Source organism: Eptatretus burgeri, chromosome 7, assembly GCF_056783735.1.
Source record: "Eptatretus burgeri isolate ZD-2024b chromosome 7, Ebu_testis_v1, whole genome shotgun sequence".
Classification (NCBI taxonomy): Eukaryota; Metazoa; Chordata; class Myxini; order Myxiniformes; family Myxinidae; genus Eptatretus; species Eptatretus burgeri.
Genome location: NC_140967.1, coordinates 95795036 through 95812653, shown reverse-complemented (window position 1 = coordinate 95812653; position 17618 = coordinate 95795036). Strand labels below are relative to the sequence as shown.

The following is a 17618-nucleotide window of genomic DNA, read 5'->3' as shown; positions in this document are numbered from 1 at the left end:
CCTACTCCTTATTGCATTTTCAGGAGTGAAGCAGTAATAGTTCCCACACTTTAAATATCGACAAACATTTCTGCTGTGATATCACACAACAATGTGGTAACTGTCTAAAATCAACCAATCAACAGAAATAGTCTTTAAAGGAGTCATTAAATTTTGATTTCACGCAAGTATGTTCGTCCCCCATGACTAATCCATGTCCATTTTCCAACCTTTTACGATAATCAAAAATGTTTCTGCACGATTATACAGTGCACTTTAATCTCCTGTAAATTTCAGTTGTTTTGGAAGTTTCATTCACAAGAAACTACAGTGCTGTCCCTCAGGACCTAACCCACTGTTGCTCTCTTGGAAATACCCAGAATTCTCTGCACAGCTGTGCCCAGAAGGCTTTTGAACCCTTCGCAAAGGAGTTACCACTGCGCTCTCCAAACCTTTAGTGATGTGCCATTTTCTTTTAAAATTAATACCCAGAATGTTTCATATCTTTTGATATATCTAGAGTGATAATTACCTCCGCCACCGAAGGTGAAGAGGTTATGTTTTCACCCCTCTCTGTCTGTTGGGTGGTCGCTAGACTACCGTTATTCTCAGGTTTTCCGTCTGTCTGTATGTATGTCATGGACAGCTCTGGAGGCCAGAGGAGTCAACCGATTTTGATTAAACTTGACTGGTAGGTTGATACCAGGATCTAGTTTATGCTTTTGAGCACCGTTGCCTATCAATGGGACTTTGAAATTTTTGAAAAAATCCGAAAAATATATATATTTTTTTTCGAAAATCAAAAATCAGCTTCCGTGCTTTTATGCGCACTATAATCAACCTCTTTGTCAAAAAATTTCAGCCCGATCCATCAAAAACTATGACGTATGCAATTATATAGCGACCACCCATGTCGCCTACCGGCTTGTTTGTTTGCTTGTTTGTCTGTGTGTAGGATATCTCAAGAAGTTGTGGACGGATCCGGATGAAATTTGGTGGGGTGTGTGACACGGATGAACTGATTGGATTTATAATTTTATAAGTGATTCTTCATCATTGAGAGATAGGGCTAAACTAATATATAACACAATATCTCAAAAAGTTGGAGTCGGATTCGGATTAAACTTTACAGATGGGTTGGGCGTGTGACCACGACGAATTGATTCGATTTTGGTGAAGATCCGAATCTGGATCTGGCCACGAGAATTTTTTTTTTTAAATTAAGTGATTCTTCACTATTAAGAGATGGGGCCAAAAACGATATAGTGTTGTATAGCATGATATTTCCAAAATGTAATGGGCCCATTATGTTCTTGTGGATCAGGCATTACATGGCAGAGGTATGCATTCTAATGAGTGCCCTTCTAGTATTAATATCTCGAAAAATCTAGAATTATGTTTAATGAATATCACTGAACCAATGAACTTTTCTGAATCCAAACCAATGTGGAGAATTGTATCTCATGCTATTTTAATGGTTTAATTCATTAAACAGAATTGCAAACTTTTGAAACCTTTAGGCAAACAAAATGAATGTGACGATTGGGGAAACGAATCAGAATGAGTAGATTTTAAGTATCCAATTGTGTTGAGGACAGAGGAAACGACACTCAACAAATAGTGGACCAGATGTGATGGTATTCACAAAAAGAGAAATATCCAGAATATCATTGGCACAGTGTAAAAATAAAGAGAGAAATATCCAGAATACCAAAAAAAGGTTTGCTGTGATTAAACTTGAAAGCATCCACAACTTGGTCCTCAAAACAAAATCCTGAAACAAGAGAAGAGGGCAAGAGATTGTAATTCCCTCAGGGTGCCGGTGATAACTCGCCTAATCTTCAAATTATTGCATCTTTAAGACACCATGGGATATTTTAGGTCTCTGAACTAATCATGGCAGTTGGGATTCCCATTTAATGTCCATCCGAGGCCTTGCCTGCGAAACACCAGGATGACAGTTTGCACCTGGGCCGAGATTCAAACCCAGGCAAGACGGCTCATATGCGAATGTGCGTACCTCTGAGCGAAAAGAGATTACAACCAACTGTATAAATTAAACAGAAGAGAAACCTCACTGAGGGAGTTTTAATTTTTCTGCTTTATCTTACACCAGCAGAGTACTCGCCCTGCGGGCGTCTTGTTCTGAGAGGGCAACAAGTTCTTTTGACACATCCCTTAATTTGGGTGATGTATAGCAACAGGCCATTGCCTTGATCACTCCCAAAGATAAACTGATTTATGTATATGAAGCAAAAACTTAAAACATGTGTTCTGCTTAAATGTGCATTATTTCATTTTTATGCAAATAAACATATTTTTTTCAAAACTTTATGGAATCCAACAAAATTTGCACAATTCACAACTTCAGGGTGCCCTCATTAATCCCTAAATTTTTTCGCTTTCTACATCAAATCTTTTTGTAGTAAATGAAACATATGACATACATATGTCATACATACAACATACTTTCATACATATACATATACATATATATTTATTTATTTATATTTCTGCATACAAGGGACATTCGGTGAAAAACAAAAGTTATAATGATCAGATCCAATTTTACTTTTAAGGTTTCAAAACTTTATGCATGTTTCACTTTGATTTGATCGTTCTTCAGTATTCAGAGACAACTTATAGTCAAGTATCGGAGGGATAATGACTTAATAAGATGGATGGGGAGATTGATTGGGTGAAATGATGTTGTGTAATCGTCACCTTTGCTCACACATACAAAGTGTACCTACTTGTGCACAAATATACTTCAGATGCATAAATGGCTACAGAAATGCTCGTGGAAGCACGAATCTACATCCCACTCACATATACAGCAATTGTAATTACATGAGTGGTTTAATTTCTGGAGAGAAAGAGAGATACCGTACTTAAAAAAAATGTGTTTATTCTGGCCCGTAGGGACCACGGAACGAGTGGCTCTCATCCAAGGATCTGTGGAGGCGCTCAACGGTGTTCACAGCTTTATCGCCGAGAAAATTCGCGAGATGCCCCCGAATGGTGGCAAGACAGAGCCTGTGAACATCCTCCAGCCACAGACAGCAGTGAGCCCTGACCGCATCAAACAGGTGCACCACTTCTCTGTAGCTCAGACAAAGCCCATGCAATAAAGAACAGTCCTTGAATTTGGATGTAAAAGTTATGTTTTTTTAATTCGCTTCAAACAAGCCCTGGTGATTACATTTAGGCTAATGTAATTATTTTTTATTCTAATGCAATGAAAAGTAAATTGATTAGCATTTGAATACATTTTAATTGAGGAGATCTTGCAGTATTTGGTAGCTTAAACAAGGAAATATTTGGTAGCTGTCGGTGGCATTACGTTTGGAGGCATCTGCTCTGAGGGTGGGAGGTCAGCGGTTTGATCTCGACGCCGGCCAAGTTGTACCAAAAACTTTGAAAATGCTCCGCGCTCTACTTGAGATTCAGCATTTAGAGGATAGAGCATGGATTAATCCTGTGAGTTGGAATCCCATGGAGTGTGTGTATGGGGGGGAATTACTCCTTAAATTGCCCCACTGACTACGGAGAGAAGAATGACCTTACAAGATGGCATCATGCCCTGGGAAATTATGCTCCCCCCTACCACGGCCACTGGCTGCGTTTGTCTGAAGGTAATTTTGGCATTGTCTAACGTCTCTCTGTCTACATGTATGTGCGCTTGATGTGGTGGCAGCTCTTCCAAGAGCCTTTGGTCTGGTGTAAAATTGAAAAAGCCGTTCGCTCACCTGCGGATTGGGAAAGAGTGCGAGAGGAATGAAATACGCTTCCCTTTCATTCGTTCTTTATTCCTGCCAACACAATTGCTGCTTTTTTTTGTTTAAATTATAGCTTCTCAAGCAATGCGGTGCACACTTGATTTATTTCAGGAGTCCAGCCTGTTTCGAATCTTGGAGAACAGCAGGCATAAAATGAGACAAATTGATTTTTTGAAAATTGTAGTGGTGTGCTGCTGTGCAGGATTGTTCAGACAGCAATTGAGTGTTCAAACGTTTGTACTTTTCCATAATAGAGGAAGAAGAAGTTCTCGTAGAGAGGAAGATGACCAATCTCATACATTCTTCCACGTAATCTACGGGCTGACAAAACATGCATTTTCACATTCACTGCAAGTTATTATTTCCCTTTTTAGATGCATATACGATAGGACGCAGAAGCACTGCATTAGGACTGGTCCTTAAAGTAACACAGGATGCAGAAAGCCATGTCACTGATGCTGCAGCATCCATTGTTAAGCGAGGCTATTTGGCCCATCATGCCTGTGCACGAGTTCCACACCACATTCATTGGATCTAGATCCGTTTCTGCAGCAAAACTTAAGGAAACCTCAGTTGTATATAAATAATGGAGAAGGAGGTGTGGGGATAAGAACAGTGGGGAAGGCACAGGGACATAAATGGGGTTGTTTTATTAACTTTTAGGAGTGAAAACTAGCGATGGTGGGGTGCGGGATGAACAAACCGTGATAAACTTGCATCATCGCCTTTTGGTCTTCTCGCAGCTGTCAAAGGCTTGAAACAATTATAATGTCTCCGTTCAGCTTCAGCATCATGTAATGGCCATAATATATATTCACAAACGTTCCTGAGAACTCTTGCTACACCTGATTTGACTATTTCATACTTTAAAAAAAAAAAAAAATAGACCTTTGAAAAGATAAACAATTTATCGCAAAATATTCTTTCAAGGAGTACTTCATAGCATATGCAAGAAAAGAACAGAAATATATATGTTTTGTATTATCTAGTTTTTGATGCTGAGTGGGATTGGGATTGTGAATGGCAAAGATCAAAATTTCTCCACTTGAACCAGATTCAGATGGCGAAATGATTAGACCATCTGCTGGGAGTTGGTGGTTGGAACCCCAGCTGAGTCATACCAAAGACTTTAAATAATGGTATGTGCTTCTCTCTTCCTTGATGCTCAGCATTTGAAAAGGATAGAGCATGCACGAACAAACAGAGTTTGGCAACCATTGTGCAGGCTTGATAGGCCGAATGGCCTCCTCCTTTGTTGAAGCTTTTTTTTGTAAGAGAACACTTCAGCACCCATGTATAGTCACTATATTTGGGAATTGGTCTTAGACTGAAAAATTGATGTTTAAAAATGACAGGATGGAAAGCGACGAACTTTCCTGCAAATCCCTGCAAAATTAGTTCCTGCAAATCAATGCTCCATCTTTCATTATCTCTACTCTGAGTAAGGCTCAAAGGAATCGGTGAATAGATTACATGAAAAGGCTTGAATAACATAACAAGATAGACAAATTAACATGAACATGACATTCAAACATGCATCGTCCCAACTTTCCCTGCCAGATAACACCGCCTCAAATTCAGCTTCCCACTTCATTTATGGAAAGATCTAAAAAGATTCGCTTACGATTCATCCAGAAAAATTTTTTTGATGCAAATCACCTCTGAATCATCAATTGACAAGATATGATTTGTGGGTACGATCTGCAGTGACTTGTGCTGTTTAAGATTTTGGACTTGAGGTTACGGTACAACATGCCAGCCGGGTTCCAGGAAGTAAGAGGATTCTGGTAACTCTCCAGGATCGAACACGTCACATACACTACTCTCTTCTCAATTGGTGGTGAGATTACAACAGTTGTCATTGTGGTTTCTTTTAGTCAAAGCATTTTTTTTTCTTCCATCTTGAAGGAATCCATTCCTTCTGCCAAAACCCACAAGCTCATGGCATGATTTGCATCGGCTTTCTCTCAATGAGAGTTCGCTTCTTGCGGTTCTCACTTCGCAGGGTGTTCGTAAATGTAAATGTTATCAACAGCACAGCAGTTACTGTGGTCCCCATCCGCCCTGGGATATTCCTAATATGGCAATACAATTAGTTACATCCTGTTACTCAGTTCAGACATTTCTTCAGACAATCCGAAAATGCATTTTCTGTGATTAAGATAATCGGTTTACCTTTTGATGCATTAGCCTGCTTGATTTAACAATTTGAAGTTCAAATTGTTGTGTAATGTGAAGAAAAAAAAAAAACAACTAAAATCAATACAAACTTCAAATGTGTTACATCACGATCCCAAAAATCCAGGCTTCCCGCCCACCTCCATTCTTTTGTTCCTCATTTCTCCTGTTTGTGCAACGAACTTGCACGGAGGCTGTTTCAATCGCACTCTTCCCCCTCCAGGGCTCCAAGCAAGTGGTGCACCACCATCTCATGTCATCCCCCATTCCTACCCATGATATTTTCTACCTACATCGACCCTAACTAACCTGATACTCTGACATGCTGATTACTGTTTCCAATCCTCCTCTCTCTCTCCCCCTCTTTTCGTGTTCGTTCATTCCCTTGTTTGTTGCGTCTAACTGTGTCCCTGCTGCCTCCACTGTAAGTTCGTTGCCTTTGTACCCTCTCTCATCTTGCTCTTCCATGAGTCTTCATCTTGTCAAGAAAAGAAAAAAAAATTAAATCCTAAGAAATGTAAATTGCATATCAGTAGCTTTGGCGTGACACCTGATCGAATGGCGTGACTCATCAACTGAAACCCCATTTCTGCATTTTTGGATGTGCTGGAGGAATGCTAGCAATCATCGGAATAGCCGTAAAGCCTCCTGCTGGTATTTTCCATCTCCTCTCTCCCTTTTTAAGTTTAATCTGTCTTTCACATAATTCTTATTTTGCCTGATCTTTGTCCGTCTTCATCAAGATTTGAGGCAGAAATTAAAAATTAATACCTCCTGTATGTCTGTCTGTGAGCAGGATATCTCATCAAGTTATGGACGGATTTGGACGAAACTTGGATAAAAGTTCGGTGGATGACAAGAACAAGCTGATTAGATTTTGGTTCAAGTCTGCCTGCAGATCCGGCCGATCATTGGGTTACAAAACGTAAACTGTTCAGCCTAGTAGATGTACGCGCTTTTCCAAGTGTCGGCCTGGTTACCCTTGCCAGAGGAGAGGGTATTGCATTTGGGTCTGTTTGTTTGTCTGTTTGTCTGTCTGTCCGCACAGAACTTTCGTGTTTTTCTCTGCAACCGCTTGTCAGATTGAGACGAAATTTTCACCATTAGTGCAACAACTCATGTAGAATGTTTTAATGATGATTATGACGTCATAAGTCATGTGTTTTAGCCATATTGGAAAAACGGAAAAAAAACTTTGGACTTATGTATCTCTGAAACCACACCAAGGAAAAAATTGAAAGTTTGGCACATAGCAAGTACTCCTCATAGGGAATGAGTGTGATTTTTTTTATGATGTCATAGGCGCCTCATTATGACGTCATAATTGCATATGTAAAACGCCACATCCGATCAGTATGAAAAATTTTGAGAGTCCTCTCGGGATAAAATGGTCCACGGAAAAAAAATTATAATTCATGACGTCATCAGCCACGTAATTTGGCAGCCATATTGCTTAAATAAATAAACCTTCAAAAATCTTCTCTGAAGTGGCTGAACAGATCGAGGTGAAAGCCTACATGTATGACCTCCTGTCCATTAAGAACAAAAGGTTCACACATATGATATCATCGGTCACATGGTTTGGCAGCCATATTGGATTTACCCTAAAACCTATAAATATTCACCACTCAAAGGCAGTCCTGGCGAGGGTCTCTAATCTCTGATTGCTCTTTTTCTTGTTCTTGTTTTGATGTTGTGCATCCCCATGTCCTTTTTTGCCTGTTCTCCTCTTACACTGTGTTGTTGGTTTTTCCACCTTCCACCCTCTTTCATATATCATATCCAAGATGACGTTCCTCACTTCCTATTTATATTCCCCTAACATTGAATGTCTTCTTGTTGAGTCAAGAGCAATGACATTGTTAAAGTAGGGTAATCAACACGGGACCAAAACTGTCAACTCGAACATTTGCGAAAAAGTTATAATTAGTCAAGTTGTTTTTTGTTTTTTTTAACTGAAATTGTTCCAATTAACCAAAGTCCATGGTAATGGACTTGAGAAAAAATCAATTACAAGTCTCTTTTTATGACTCAATATTGCAGTAATTACTCATCAAGAGAAATTTAAATCCGCATTGGCGGATGCAGGGCAGATTTTCATATTATACTGCGCAGCAGAATGTCGTGTTTTGTCTATTACGTGTCCCTATTTGTTATGCTACATGCCAACACAATGGATTTGCATGGCATCCTGAGTTTCACCATTCATATTAACTCTAAAATTATCCGATATGAGATATTTCCATGCTGCAGGCACATAGTTACATTGATGTGTGGTCATATGGAGGTGATATGCCTGGTGTTGGTTAAATGGTTCGGGTGGTGGGCTTGGGATCCAAGGATCCTGAGTTCAAATCCCACTCGGCTGTTGAATATTAATACCAGGTGGGGTTGACTCTGCCTGTCATCCTTCTGAGGTTGGCAAAATGAGTACCAGCTTGTTGGGATCTTGTGTCGGAGTGGCAACCCATCCAGTATTGTGCCCAATAGCCAAGGAGACTGCTAAGGCAGCACCAATGCTCTGCACAGAGTATGGTCCCAATGGATGGATGGAGGTTATGTTAAATAATTTGTGCTCTTTCCTGACAAGTCTCAAATACTCCTTTTTCTTCCGATAACCTCCACACCCCATTCCTCCCACCTCCAAACCTCCTCAAGCTTAATTTTTCTTCTGTAAACATTGGTGTCGATGAAAACTTTTCCAAATGAATGTGATCATTTCGGGGAGTGTGCCACAGTATTGCTCTATGCAAGGTCTGACAAAATGGCCTAGAGGTACACACACTCACCTCTGAGCTGTCTAGCCTGGGTTTGAATCGTGACCCAGCTGTAAACTGTCATCCTGGTGTTTCCCAGGCAGGGTGAGGCATCGATGTGTGCACCGTCCCTCAGATGGACGTTCAACTGGGGTTCCCATCTGACGGCTTTAGTTGGTGGGTATTATAGACCCACAGTGTCCTTCATGAAGAGTAAGCAAGCTTTTACCGGCAGCCTCAGAAACTTGGCCATTTTCCAAATTCCTGCTCTAACCTAAAGGGAGCACAGCCATAGTGGCACAGCCACGCCTCTCAGGAATGATTTAAACCAGCAGCCAATACCCCATGCAGACCTCTACAATTCCACTCCCCTCCTGATTCTTGCCTACCATACCCTTCCTTTGCTTTCTTTTTATTGAATTGATTCCAAAATTTAGACTCCCAATGCTTCCCCTCCTTCATACGTTGTAATGTAGATGGCACATCAGTTGAGTTGATGTTAAGTGGGTTGCATCATCAAATCAGTATACTGTATTGAATGTGAAAAACTTACTGATATAAGTGCTAGTAATCTTAAAATTTTGCATGAAATGCATTCTACATGAAGAATTGCCATTACATTTCATGCCTCGATGAAAACTACTTTGAAGCTTTTGAAATATTTAAAATGTCAGCTTTGTTTCTGCCATTTTGAATTCAAATGAGTACTTCCTACCCTTGGGCAGGCCAAGATTATTGTCCCCAACACCACGGCGGGTCTCATCATTGGCAAAGGCGGTGCCACTGTCAAAGCCATGATGGAACAATCAGGAGCCTGGATTCAGCTTTCGCAGAAGCCTGAGGGGGGCAGCCTTCAAGAACGTGTTGCGACAGTAAGTGGTGAGGCTGAACAGGCTTGCCGTGCCGTTGAGTTAATCATTCAAAAGATCCAGGAGGATCCACAAAGTGGAAGCTGCCTCAACATAAGCTACGCTGGCATGACGGGTCCAGTGGCCAATGCCAATCCGACGGGCTCACCATATGCCAGTGCTGGTGCTACGGTCTCACCTGTAGAAGTGCTGCCTGGCGCAGGGATCCTGGGACATTCGGGCCTTGCCAATGTCACCACCTTCCCTGCTGTCCTTTCAGGATTTGGTGGAAATGACCTTGTGGCCATATCCTCAGCATTAAGCACATTAGCTGGTTATGGTTACAGTCTGCCAGCACCTGGCCTAGCACTTGGCTTGACTCCTGCTGCTGCCGCACCTGCACCTGCCATCTTTGGTTCGAGTCCCACAGCTGTGGCTAGCATCTTAGCAAGTTATGCCAATGAAACTCCAGCTTCTGTTTCACCCTCTTCCTTTGCTTTGGGTGGTCTAACCACAAATGGTGGCTACTTGAGCTCAGCAACCTCCCCACTTGTGGGGAGCACCTTGTTGGGTGGTGAGAAAAATGATGGTGCAACCACAGCAACAACGGGTGGCACAGCAGGCAAAGATGTGCTTGAAATTGCGGTTCCAGAGAACCTTGTCGGTGCCATTCTCGGTAAGGGAGGCAAGACGCTTGTGGAGTACCAGGAAATGACAGGTGCCCGCATCCAGATCTCCAAGAAGGGCGAGTTTGTGCCTGGCACACGGAACCGAAAGGTGACAATTACAGGCCCGCCCGCTGCTCAGCAAGCAGCACAGTACCTCATTATGCAACGCATTGTGTATGAGCAGGGCCTAAGAGCAACCAACCCACAGAAGGTTGGTTAGATACTATATTTGACTTCTCTTGTGTCCCCTACCACTGCAAACTTCACTTCTTGCCCTGCGACTCTGCTTCTATCCAGCGCCCCTCTGTTGGACTCTGCCATGCTGCCTTTACTGGGGTGTATTCCACCGAAGGCTAGTTACTGCAAAAAATGAAGGACATCCTGTGCCTCAAGTAGTTGCATGCAATGGCACAGAAGCGAATATCAAAAGCAGATGGAGAGACATCGTTTATGTCGCCATCTTGGCACGCAGTGTGGCCGACAGTGGAAAAAAAAAATGGATTTTTTTATTGTTTGCGGATTTAGGATAATGAGGTCCATCGGGTTATTTTTGATGGTGGCAGAAGCATTCAGCCATCTTAATCTTATGAATACCGGTTTGGCGAAAGCATTTTGAGCAATTTTTTTTCAGGAGACTATTCACACGCAGCATGGTAACACGTTATTGTCTTCAGCCAACCCTTACAAAAATTCCTCATGCATTTCTTGCTATGGATGGCAAGTTTCTCATCGGGGATGTATTTGAATCCGCACAATAGGTGTTGAGAATCAGCACGGAAGGATGAACTGGATGCTTTTGCAAGGGGGATCTTTGAGATTGCAAAATGTAGATGTTCGTGTGGATGTACAGTTGTTTTTGGGGTTTTGTTTTTTTCTTTCCTTGTGGGTGTAGAGTGCATTGTGAAAGTGTCCGCTTATTTACCGAGGGTTCACAGCGATGCCAATTTAGCTCATGATATGTCCATGTTAAAACGGCTCGTTTGCTTTGGTCATGGTGCATTCACGTGTGCTTTAACCATCTTTTCCTTTTGTCAATTGTTTTTGTCAGACCTCGTCGTTCCTTTCCAATGACAACAACGGTCCGTTTCCCACGCTATAATATCGTCTGCAATGCTGTTGAGCAATATTGTGTTCGAAAAGCCAGGAGGATACACGGCAGAACGGTATGGCAACTGCGTCGGCAATCAGGATTGAGAGAGAGAAGAAAACTTCGAAAAAGTTACCAAACATATCACGATGATCATTCCTCAAAGGAAGGCGGCAAGGACCGGAGGATCGGAGGCAATAACGGAGTATGCTACGTCCCTCGTGCCACCTGTGGTAGTGAACAAGAGGATAATTTTGAAAGCTTGTAGTATTTATTTTAAGCTCCAATTCCCCCCATTCATGGCATGTATTCGAAGGTTTGATTGAAGGAGAGATGAGAAGGCGAACATCGATGAGAAAAAAAAAAAAAAAAAAAACCAAGTCACGAATCGACGATGGTAGCACTACAACCGAAGGTTCTATTTTCTCCGTAGTGTGTTCCTGGATCTACTTTTTATACGGCAGCTAAGAAACTCTACGTGATTCTGTTTGCTAGTTGAAGAAGGGGGAAACCTGTATATTATAACATAGTTTACTGTATCCATTATGAACAAAAGTAACGTTTTAAAAATGTCAAAGTGCCAACTCAGCTGAAAAAAAAATATTTTGATGTAAAAGTTCAGTTATATAGTTGTTTTTCTTTTGTTGTTCGTTTTGCTTTTATTTATTTTTTTTGAATGTCTTGCATTTACTGCAAAACAGAGGATAGTCTACTTAGAATATAGGTTTCCGTTGAAGTTGTTCGGTGTTCAGCTGTGGAATATGTATGTATCACTTATTAGTGGGTTTCATAACTATGTTTAAAATGTGCACTATATAAGGGTGACAGTATTTACACGTGAGTTGCCAAATAGCTGTTTCTTGTGACATCGTCATGGATATAGGAAGACGTCACCAGCAGTATGTGCAATTGCGAAATAGCACGGCGTTATTCTGGCTTTGTAGTGAAGCGGGTGCATTGTGTTATTGACAGTGTGGTGAAGTGTTACATATCGCTTGGCTACAAAAGGAAAATATTCAATTATGGGTCCTTAACAGTTTTTGCATAATTTTCGCTCATGGTCCTCGCCATGACGGCAGCCGGCAACATTGTTTACCCGGAAAGTCTACAATTAGTGTGCATCTCGTGACTTTTCCATTCAAATGTCTAATATCAAAAATTTATCAGAGTGCACCATTGCATGTTTTGGTTTTACCTTCAATTGGATTTCTATTCGAAGAGGCTGCTGGCAGTCAATATTTTCTTTTGTCTTTTTTTTCTCACTCCTAATACACTAAAAGGTACGTCTGTTGTTCTCAGATAGCTATGACATCATTTTTCCCAGGAGGAGATTTTTAAAAGATTTTTCTTTGCCCCACTTTTACTACTTCCGCTTCTTCTTTTACCGGCCCTGAATGTTGCCACCTTCTTGTGAGGACGGCTGGGGAGTGTTTTTGGCTCAAGTCTTTCGCAAACTGGCTGTCCAGGCCTAACATTTGGCTGAAGGAGGCAGGAGGTTGTAATTTGCTCCAGAGCACCACCGATAACTCACCTACTCTACACTAAAGACACCGTGGGATCTTTAACTTCCGCCCATTGACCAGGACTGGAAGACAGGCCCTCCTGTTTAACTGCCCTCTGAGAGATGGCGCGCATGTTAATGAATCTCCCTGAATATGAAATGTTAGGATGGCAGTTTATTGCTGGGCCCAGATTCAAATCCAGGCTAGACATCTGAAAGGTGAGTATGAATACCTCCAAGCTATCCTGCCAGCCATTCTTTGCCCTCCATTTTAAACTTACATTTATTGGAATTGTTTTGAATTATCCCATAATCAGCTGGTGGTATAAACGCAACCGTGCCCATCCACAGCATCCTGTCATTGCAAATATGCAAAGTTCGATGTCAAGATGTCTTAAACGCTTACACAGCGTGGACGCAGGTACGTCACACGGTACTTCCGTCGTGTAGATGACGCTGCTCCCTTCAGAGTTTTAATGGCCTTGCAGTTATTATGAATAAGTAATAACAAATGCATTTTTTTTTTAAATAAAAAAAAAGTTAAGTGCACACTCTTTTTCTTCTTGTTGTTCTACAACCAAAATCTTGGCCACCCAAGACATGCATAAGGGCTGTAAGCAGCCATTGTACCGACCCATTATTCAATATTGCTTCCTTGGTTTGTGTGTGTGCTTCATGTGCTGCCACCTGCCAAACGTTGACATGTGTTTAATCTGCCACTTACCTAAGTGGTGTCAGAAAACGGCATAGAGGTCGGCACAGACTGTGGTTAGAATATCTTGACAAGTATATTTCTGCGACCTGCCTACTTTAAAAGACGCAATATATATATATATATATATATATATATATATATATATATATATATATACATACTTACACACACACACACACACACACACACACACACACACACACACACACACACACACACACACACTCTCTAACCTTTGTTCCTATGACACAGGTCAGTTTAAAGAAGCAGCCCTCAAAGGAGTAAATGTTTTAATGGAACATTGCTTGATGTTGGGAATCAACGTTTTCGATGTTATCGATTAACAATTTGATTGTGAGATACCATAGTGAAGTACGGTTCTGGTTTCAAACTTTCCCTTTTCAATACTTTGTTGAACAATAGTTTGTCAACAAAGCGATGTCATTTCAGACACACAGGAACTTCATTGTTATTATTTTTTCTTCTTTTTGTTAGTCTGAACGGAACTCCGATGTGGGGGGAAATGTTTGTGACGCTGTTCTTTGACATCTGTCCTGTACATTTTCTGCAAAGTTTGCTCTTAGCATGCTAAAAAGAAAACAAAACAACAAAAAAAGTATTTTAGTTATTTTTACATTTGGATTTATGAAGGAAATTGAGTGAAGTTATGTTATGATCGATCAGTTTGAATGACAAGCACTTTCTTCCTCTTTTGCCATCGTAACGTCAATTTAATATCATGCTTAGTAATTTTTGCTTGACCTCATTTCATTATTTATCTTTACTGTTTTTCATTGACGGTCTGTTTACATTCTTTCATCGTTGTATGCGTCATAATACCTGTATGAAAACACTTACTGGTTTAATTCACTCTGCAGCATGCATAGGTCCGAGTTTCCAAGTTGGGAAAGACTATATATTAATTTACCCCTAACTTTACGCTCTCAGAGCTGTGTGATGAATTTAATTTATTGACCATCCATGCAAAACGGATCGAAAGTCGGTGCTGAATCGTATTGGTGTATGTTGTGATTTGCTGGAGTGGACACTGTAGAAGATATTTCTATATATTTACTCATTTTGCCATTTATAAATGTGCTTTGTCCATCGCATCACTTTGTGTCTCCTGTCTCATTTTTATCCCTCGCTGTCGCACGCGCCGCACACCCCTCCTCCCACCCCTCCCATTGACCCCAGCCCTAACCGAGCACCCCCCTCACATTCCAGCCAAAAGTTGCTCTGTCACTAGCCAACACGATAATGGGCTAAGCCACCAATATGGAACTTTGATTCTCAAAAAGCAGTGTAATGCTGACGTCAAAAACGAACAAGGAACAAGTTGGTTTGCTTTAGTGATGGGACATGGTCTGATAGATGGGGCAACTTTTTCACAAGTCATCGACAATTCAAGGCATGCAGACACCACGCTGTTAGGGAGTGCGGTTTCGACGGCACGACCCGATGGCGCTCACCTTCTCCCACACTCCGTTGTCTCGTCCGTCGCATACACGGTGACCCACTCCATCATGAGACGCAACCACTCATCTCTCAGCACCGTTCCTTTGCCGACGTGTCCATCGCGTTGGAATGGGTGCAGGTGTCTGCACGGGGCTTAACATCCACCCACTTGAGCCACCCCCTTCACTTTGTTAACGTCTACTAATGCAAGCAGGCGGCCCCTCCGTGCAATCACTCCATTCATGAGCTTCTATCTTGGGGGAATGCTTTGACTGAAAAGCAAAAGTAAAACGCATTTTACTAAGTGGTGTCTGAGATGCTCAGCGGACATTATCCACTTTCCATGAACCCTGATCATGGTTCGACTCCACCAGCATCATCTTCCAGGTTCTTTTCCATAACGGCAGTGCAAACTTAAGGCCTACCTTTGAGGGCCTTTTGCATCCATTGAATTTTTTTTTTTCACTTCCCTCCGTATTGATGCCGACGTTGGTATTTATAAGCGAGGTGTGTTCATCATTTGTCACATTCGCATATTCATTTTAAGCAAAAACAAAATCGAAAATTTCTGGTTATTTTCAGTTGGCTGCCTGTGTTTTGGGAGGGACTGAACTAACATCAGCCTTTTGCTGTTGCCCAAGGATCACTGGAGCTGCGAGTCTCGTTATCGGTTTGTAAACACCCTGTAGATCAGCAAAATGGCGGTTGAACCCACATGTGACTTCATCAGGGCAACAAACAAAATATAACAATTGTTTGTGTGCTTTGATTTTGATAGAACAGCTTTTATTGATCGTCTCATGGCAGGTTTATGCCACAATCGGTGTGTCTTCATTTTCATGTTTTTTTTTTTTCATTTATTTAAAAAATATATATATTTTTGTATGTTATTATTATAGCAGAAAGTATAAAATGTATATTTTTTGACATCAAAGTGATATTAATATATTAGATTTCAACGTTTTGTGCAAAAATTTATTTTTGTAATGAATAAAAAGACTTGAGGATTAAAAACAGAAGAAACTTGTAAAAAGAAGCAATATATATATATATATATATATATATATATATATATATATATATATATATATATATATATATATATATATATATATATATATTCATTTTTTTTAAAAATGAGAATTAGAAGTTATTATTTTAAAATATTGTTGCAATGTTATATTGTAAAGTTTGAAAGGCTGTTCAATATATATATACAATTGAGATAATGAGTGTTTGTGTTCTTTTTTCATTTGTTGGTTAAAAACAATGTTTGTCTCTTTTATTTTGTTGTTGTTTCTATGTCAACATTCAAAATTGCATGAATATCTTAATAGAAAGGTAAGATATTCCATCGTGCTTTAACTATTTAGAATAACGGTAACACACTTGGAGCCCAGAAAGAGTAGGCTTGCAATTATGTAGAGTAAGGTGAGGCAACATGGGCTCTTCGGGGAAAAGTGGGGGGCAAGATCCCTTCCTCACCCTTCGCTCAATATAACCTCTTCGGTCCCAGGTTATTTATATTGAACGTTCGCACCAAAGGGGTCTTGGGCTGGTGGTCTAGCAGGCAATTTAAAACTGAAAATGTTCAATATATACTAAACGAAAGCACCGAGGATTACACATAAAGGGGTACACGAGTTACTCATCTGTATGCCCCTATCTGCCTGTTCTCCTCATATGTGTGTGTGTATGTATATATATATATATATATATATATATATATATATATATATATATATATATACATATACATATACATATACATACACACACACACCCACACACACTAGCGGGGTATGCTTACACATTGTAAGCAACAACGAACTATGCTTCCCCATTGTCTCGGGTCGCTCACCTGCATTTGATTTTTCATACATTTATTTTCATTTTTTTTTCTTCATTAATTTATATTTTCATTTACGGATGCTTTCCAATGGTTCTGTTATTACCTCTGCCATTAAAGGTTAAGGAGTTTGTTTTCACCCCTCTCTGTCTGTTTGTTACTTGCAAAATCGAAGATTTATCAAGTATATTGGTCAGTCTATTTTGGTATTCTGTCTGTTTGTATGTTTGTCTGTTTGTCGCCTCCAGGTCATAATTTTAAACCGATCTTCACGAAACTTCACCACATGGTGGAGTTTGCAGAAGGAAGAAGCCTATTGTCTTTAAGGTCAAAGGGGCAACATTGGCCAAAGGTCAACAACGAAGCTGAGATTTCTAAAATCCTCAATTTTCATCTGATTGACTTGAAATTTGAAGAAAAATTACATTTCAGGTCAATTAATTCAACATGCCAATTATTTTTAAGGTCAACATAGGCCCAAGGTCAACAACTAAGGTGGTTTTTCTAAAACCCTCAATTTTCATCCGATTGACTTGAAATTTGAAGAGGATTTATATTTCAGGTCACTGAATTCAACCACCAATTATTTTGGAGGTCCACATCGGCCAAAAGCTCATCAAAGGTTAAATTTCTAAAATTGTCAATTTTCATCCGATTCTCTTGAAATTTGAAGAGGAGTTCCATATTTGGTCATTTAATTCAACTACCAACTATTTTTGAGGTCAAATTTGTTTATGGATTTTGCAAATGTCATGCTCTGCACGGCATCTTCATCTTGTTTGTTTCTGTGCAGGATATCT

At 40.4% G+C, this 17618-nt stretch overlaps 1 protein-coding gene across 7 annotated transcripts in view; it reads left to right on the top strand.

Moving 5' to 3' along the window:
• The window catches only part of NOVA1 (NOVA alternative splicing regulator 1), an 81896-nt gene extending 70261 nt beyond the window's left edge, over positions 1-11635 (top strand). For all 7 annotated transcript variants that reach the window (XM_085889692.1, XM_085889693.1, XM_085889695.1 and 4 more), the window contains 2 exons: positions 2902-3068; positions 9418-11635. In XM_085889692.1, coding sequence (XP_085745818.1) covers positions 2902-3068; positions 9418-10428 — 1178 coding nt within the window. In that variant the 3' untranslated portion in view covers positions 10429-11635. The remainder of the gene's footprint in view (positions 1-2901; positions 3069-9417) is intronic.
• Positions 11636-17618: the final 5983 nt, after the last annotated feature.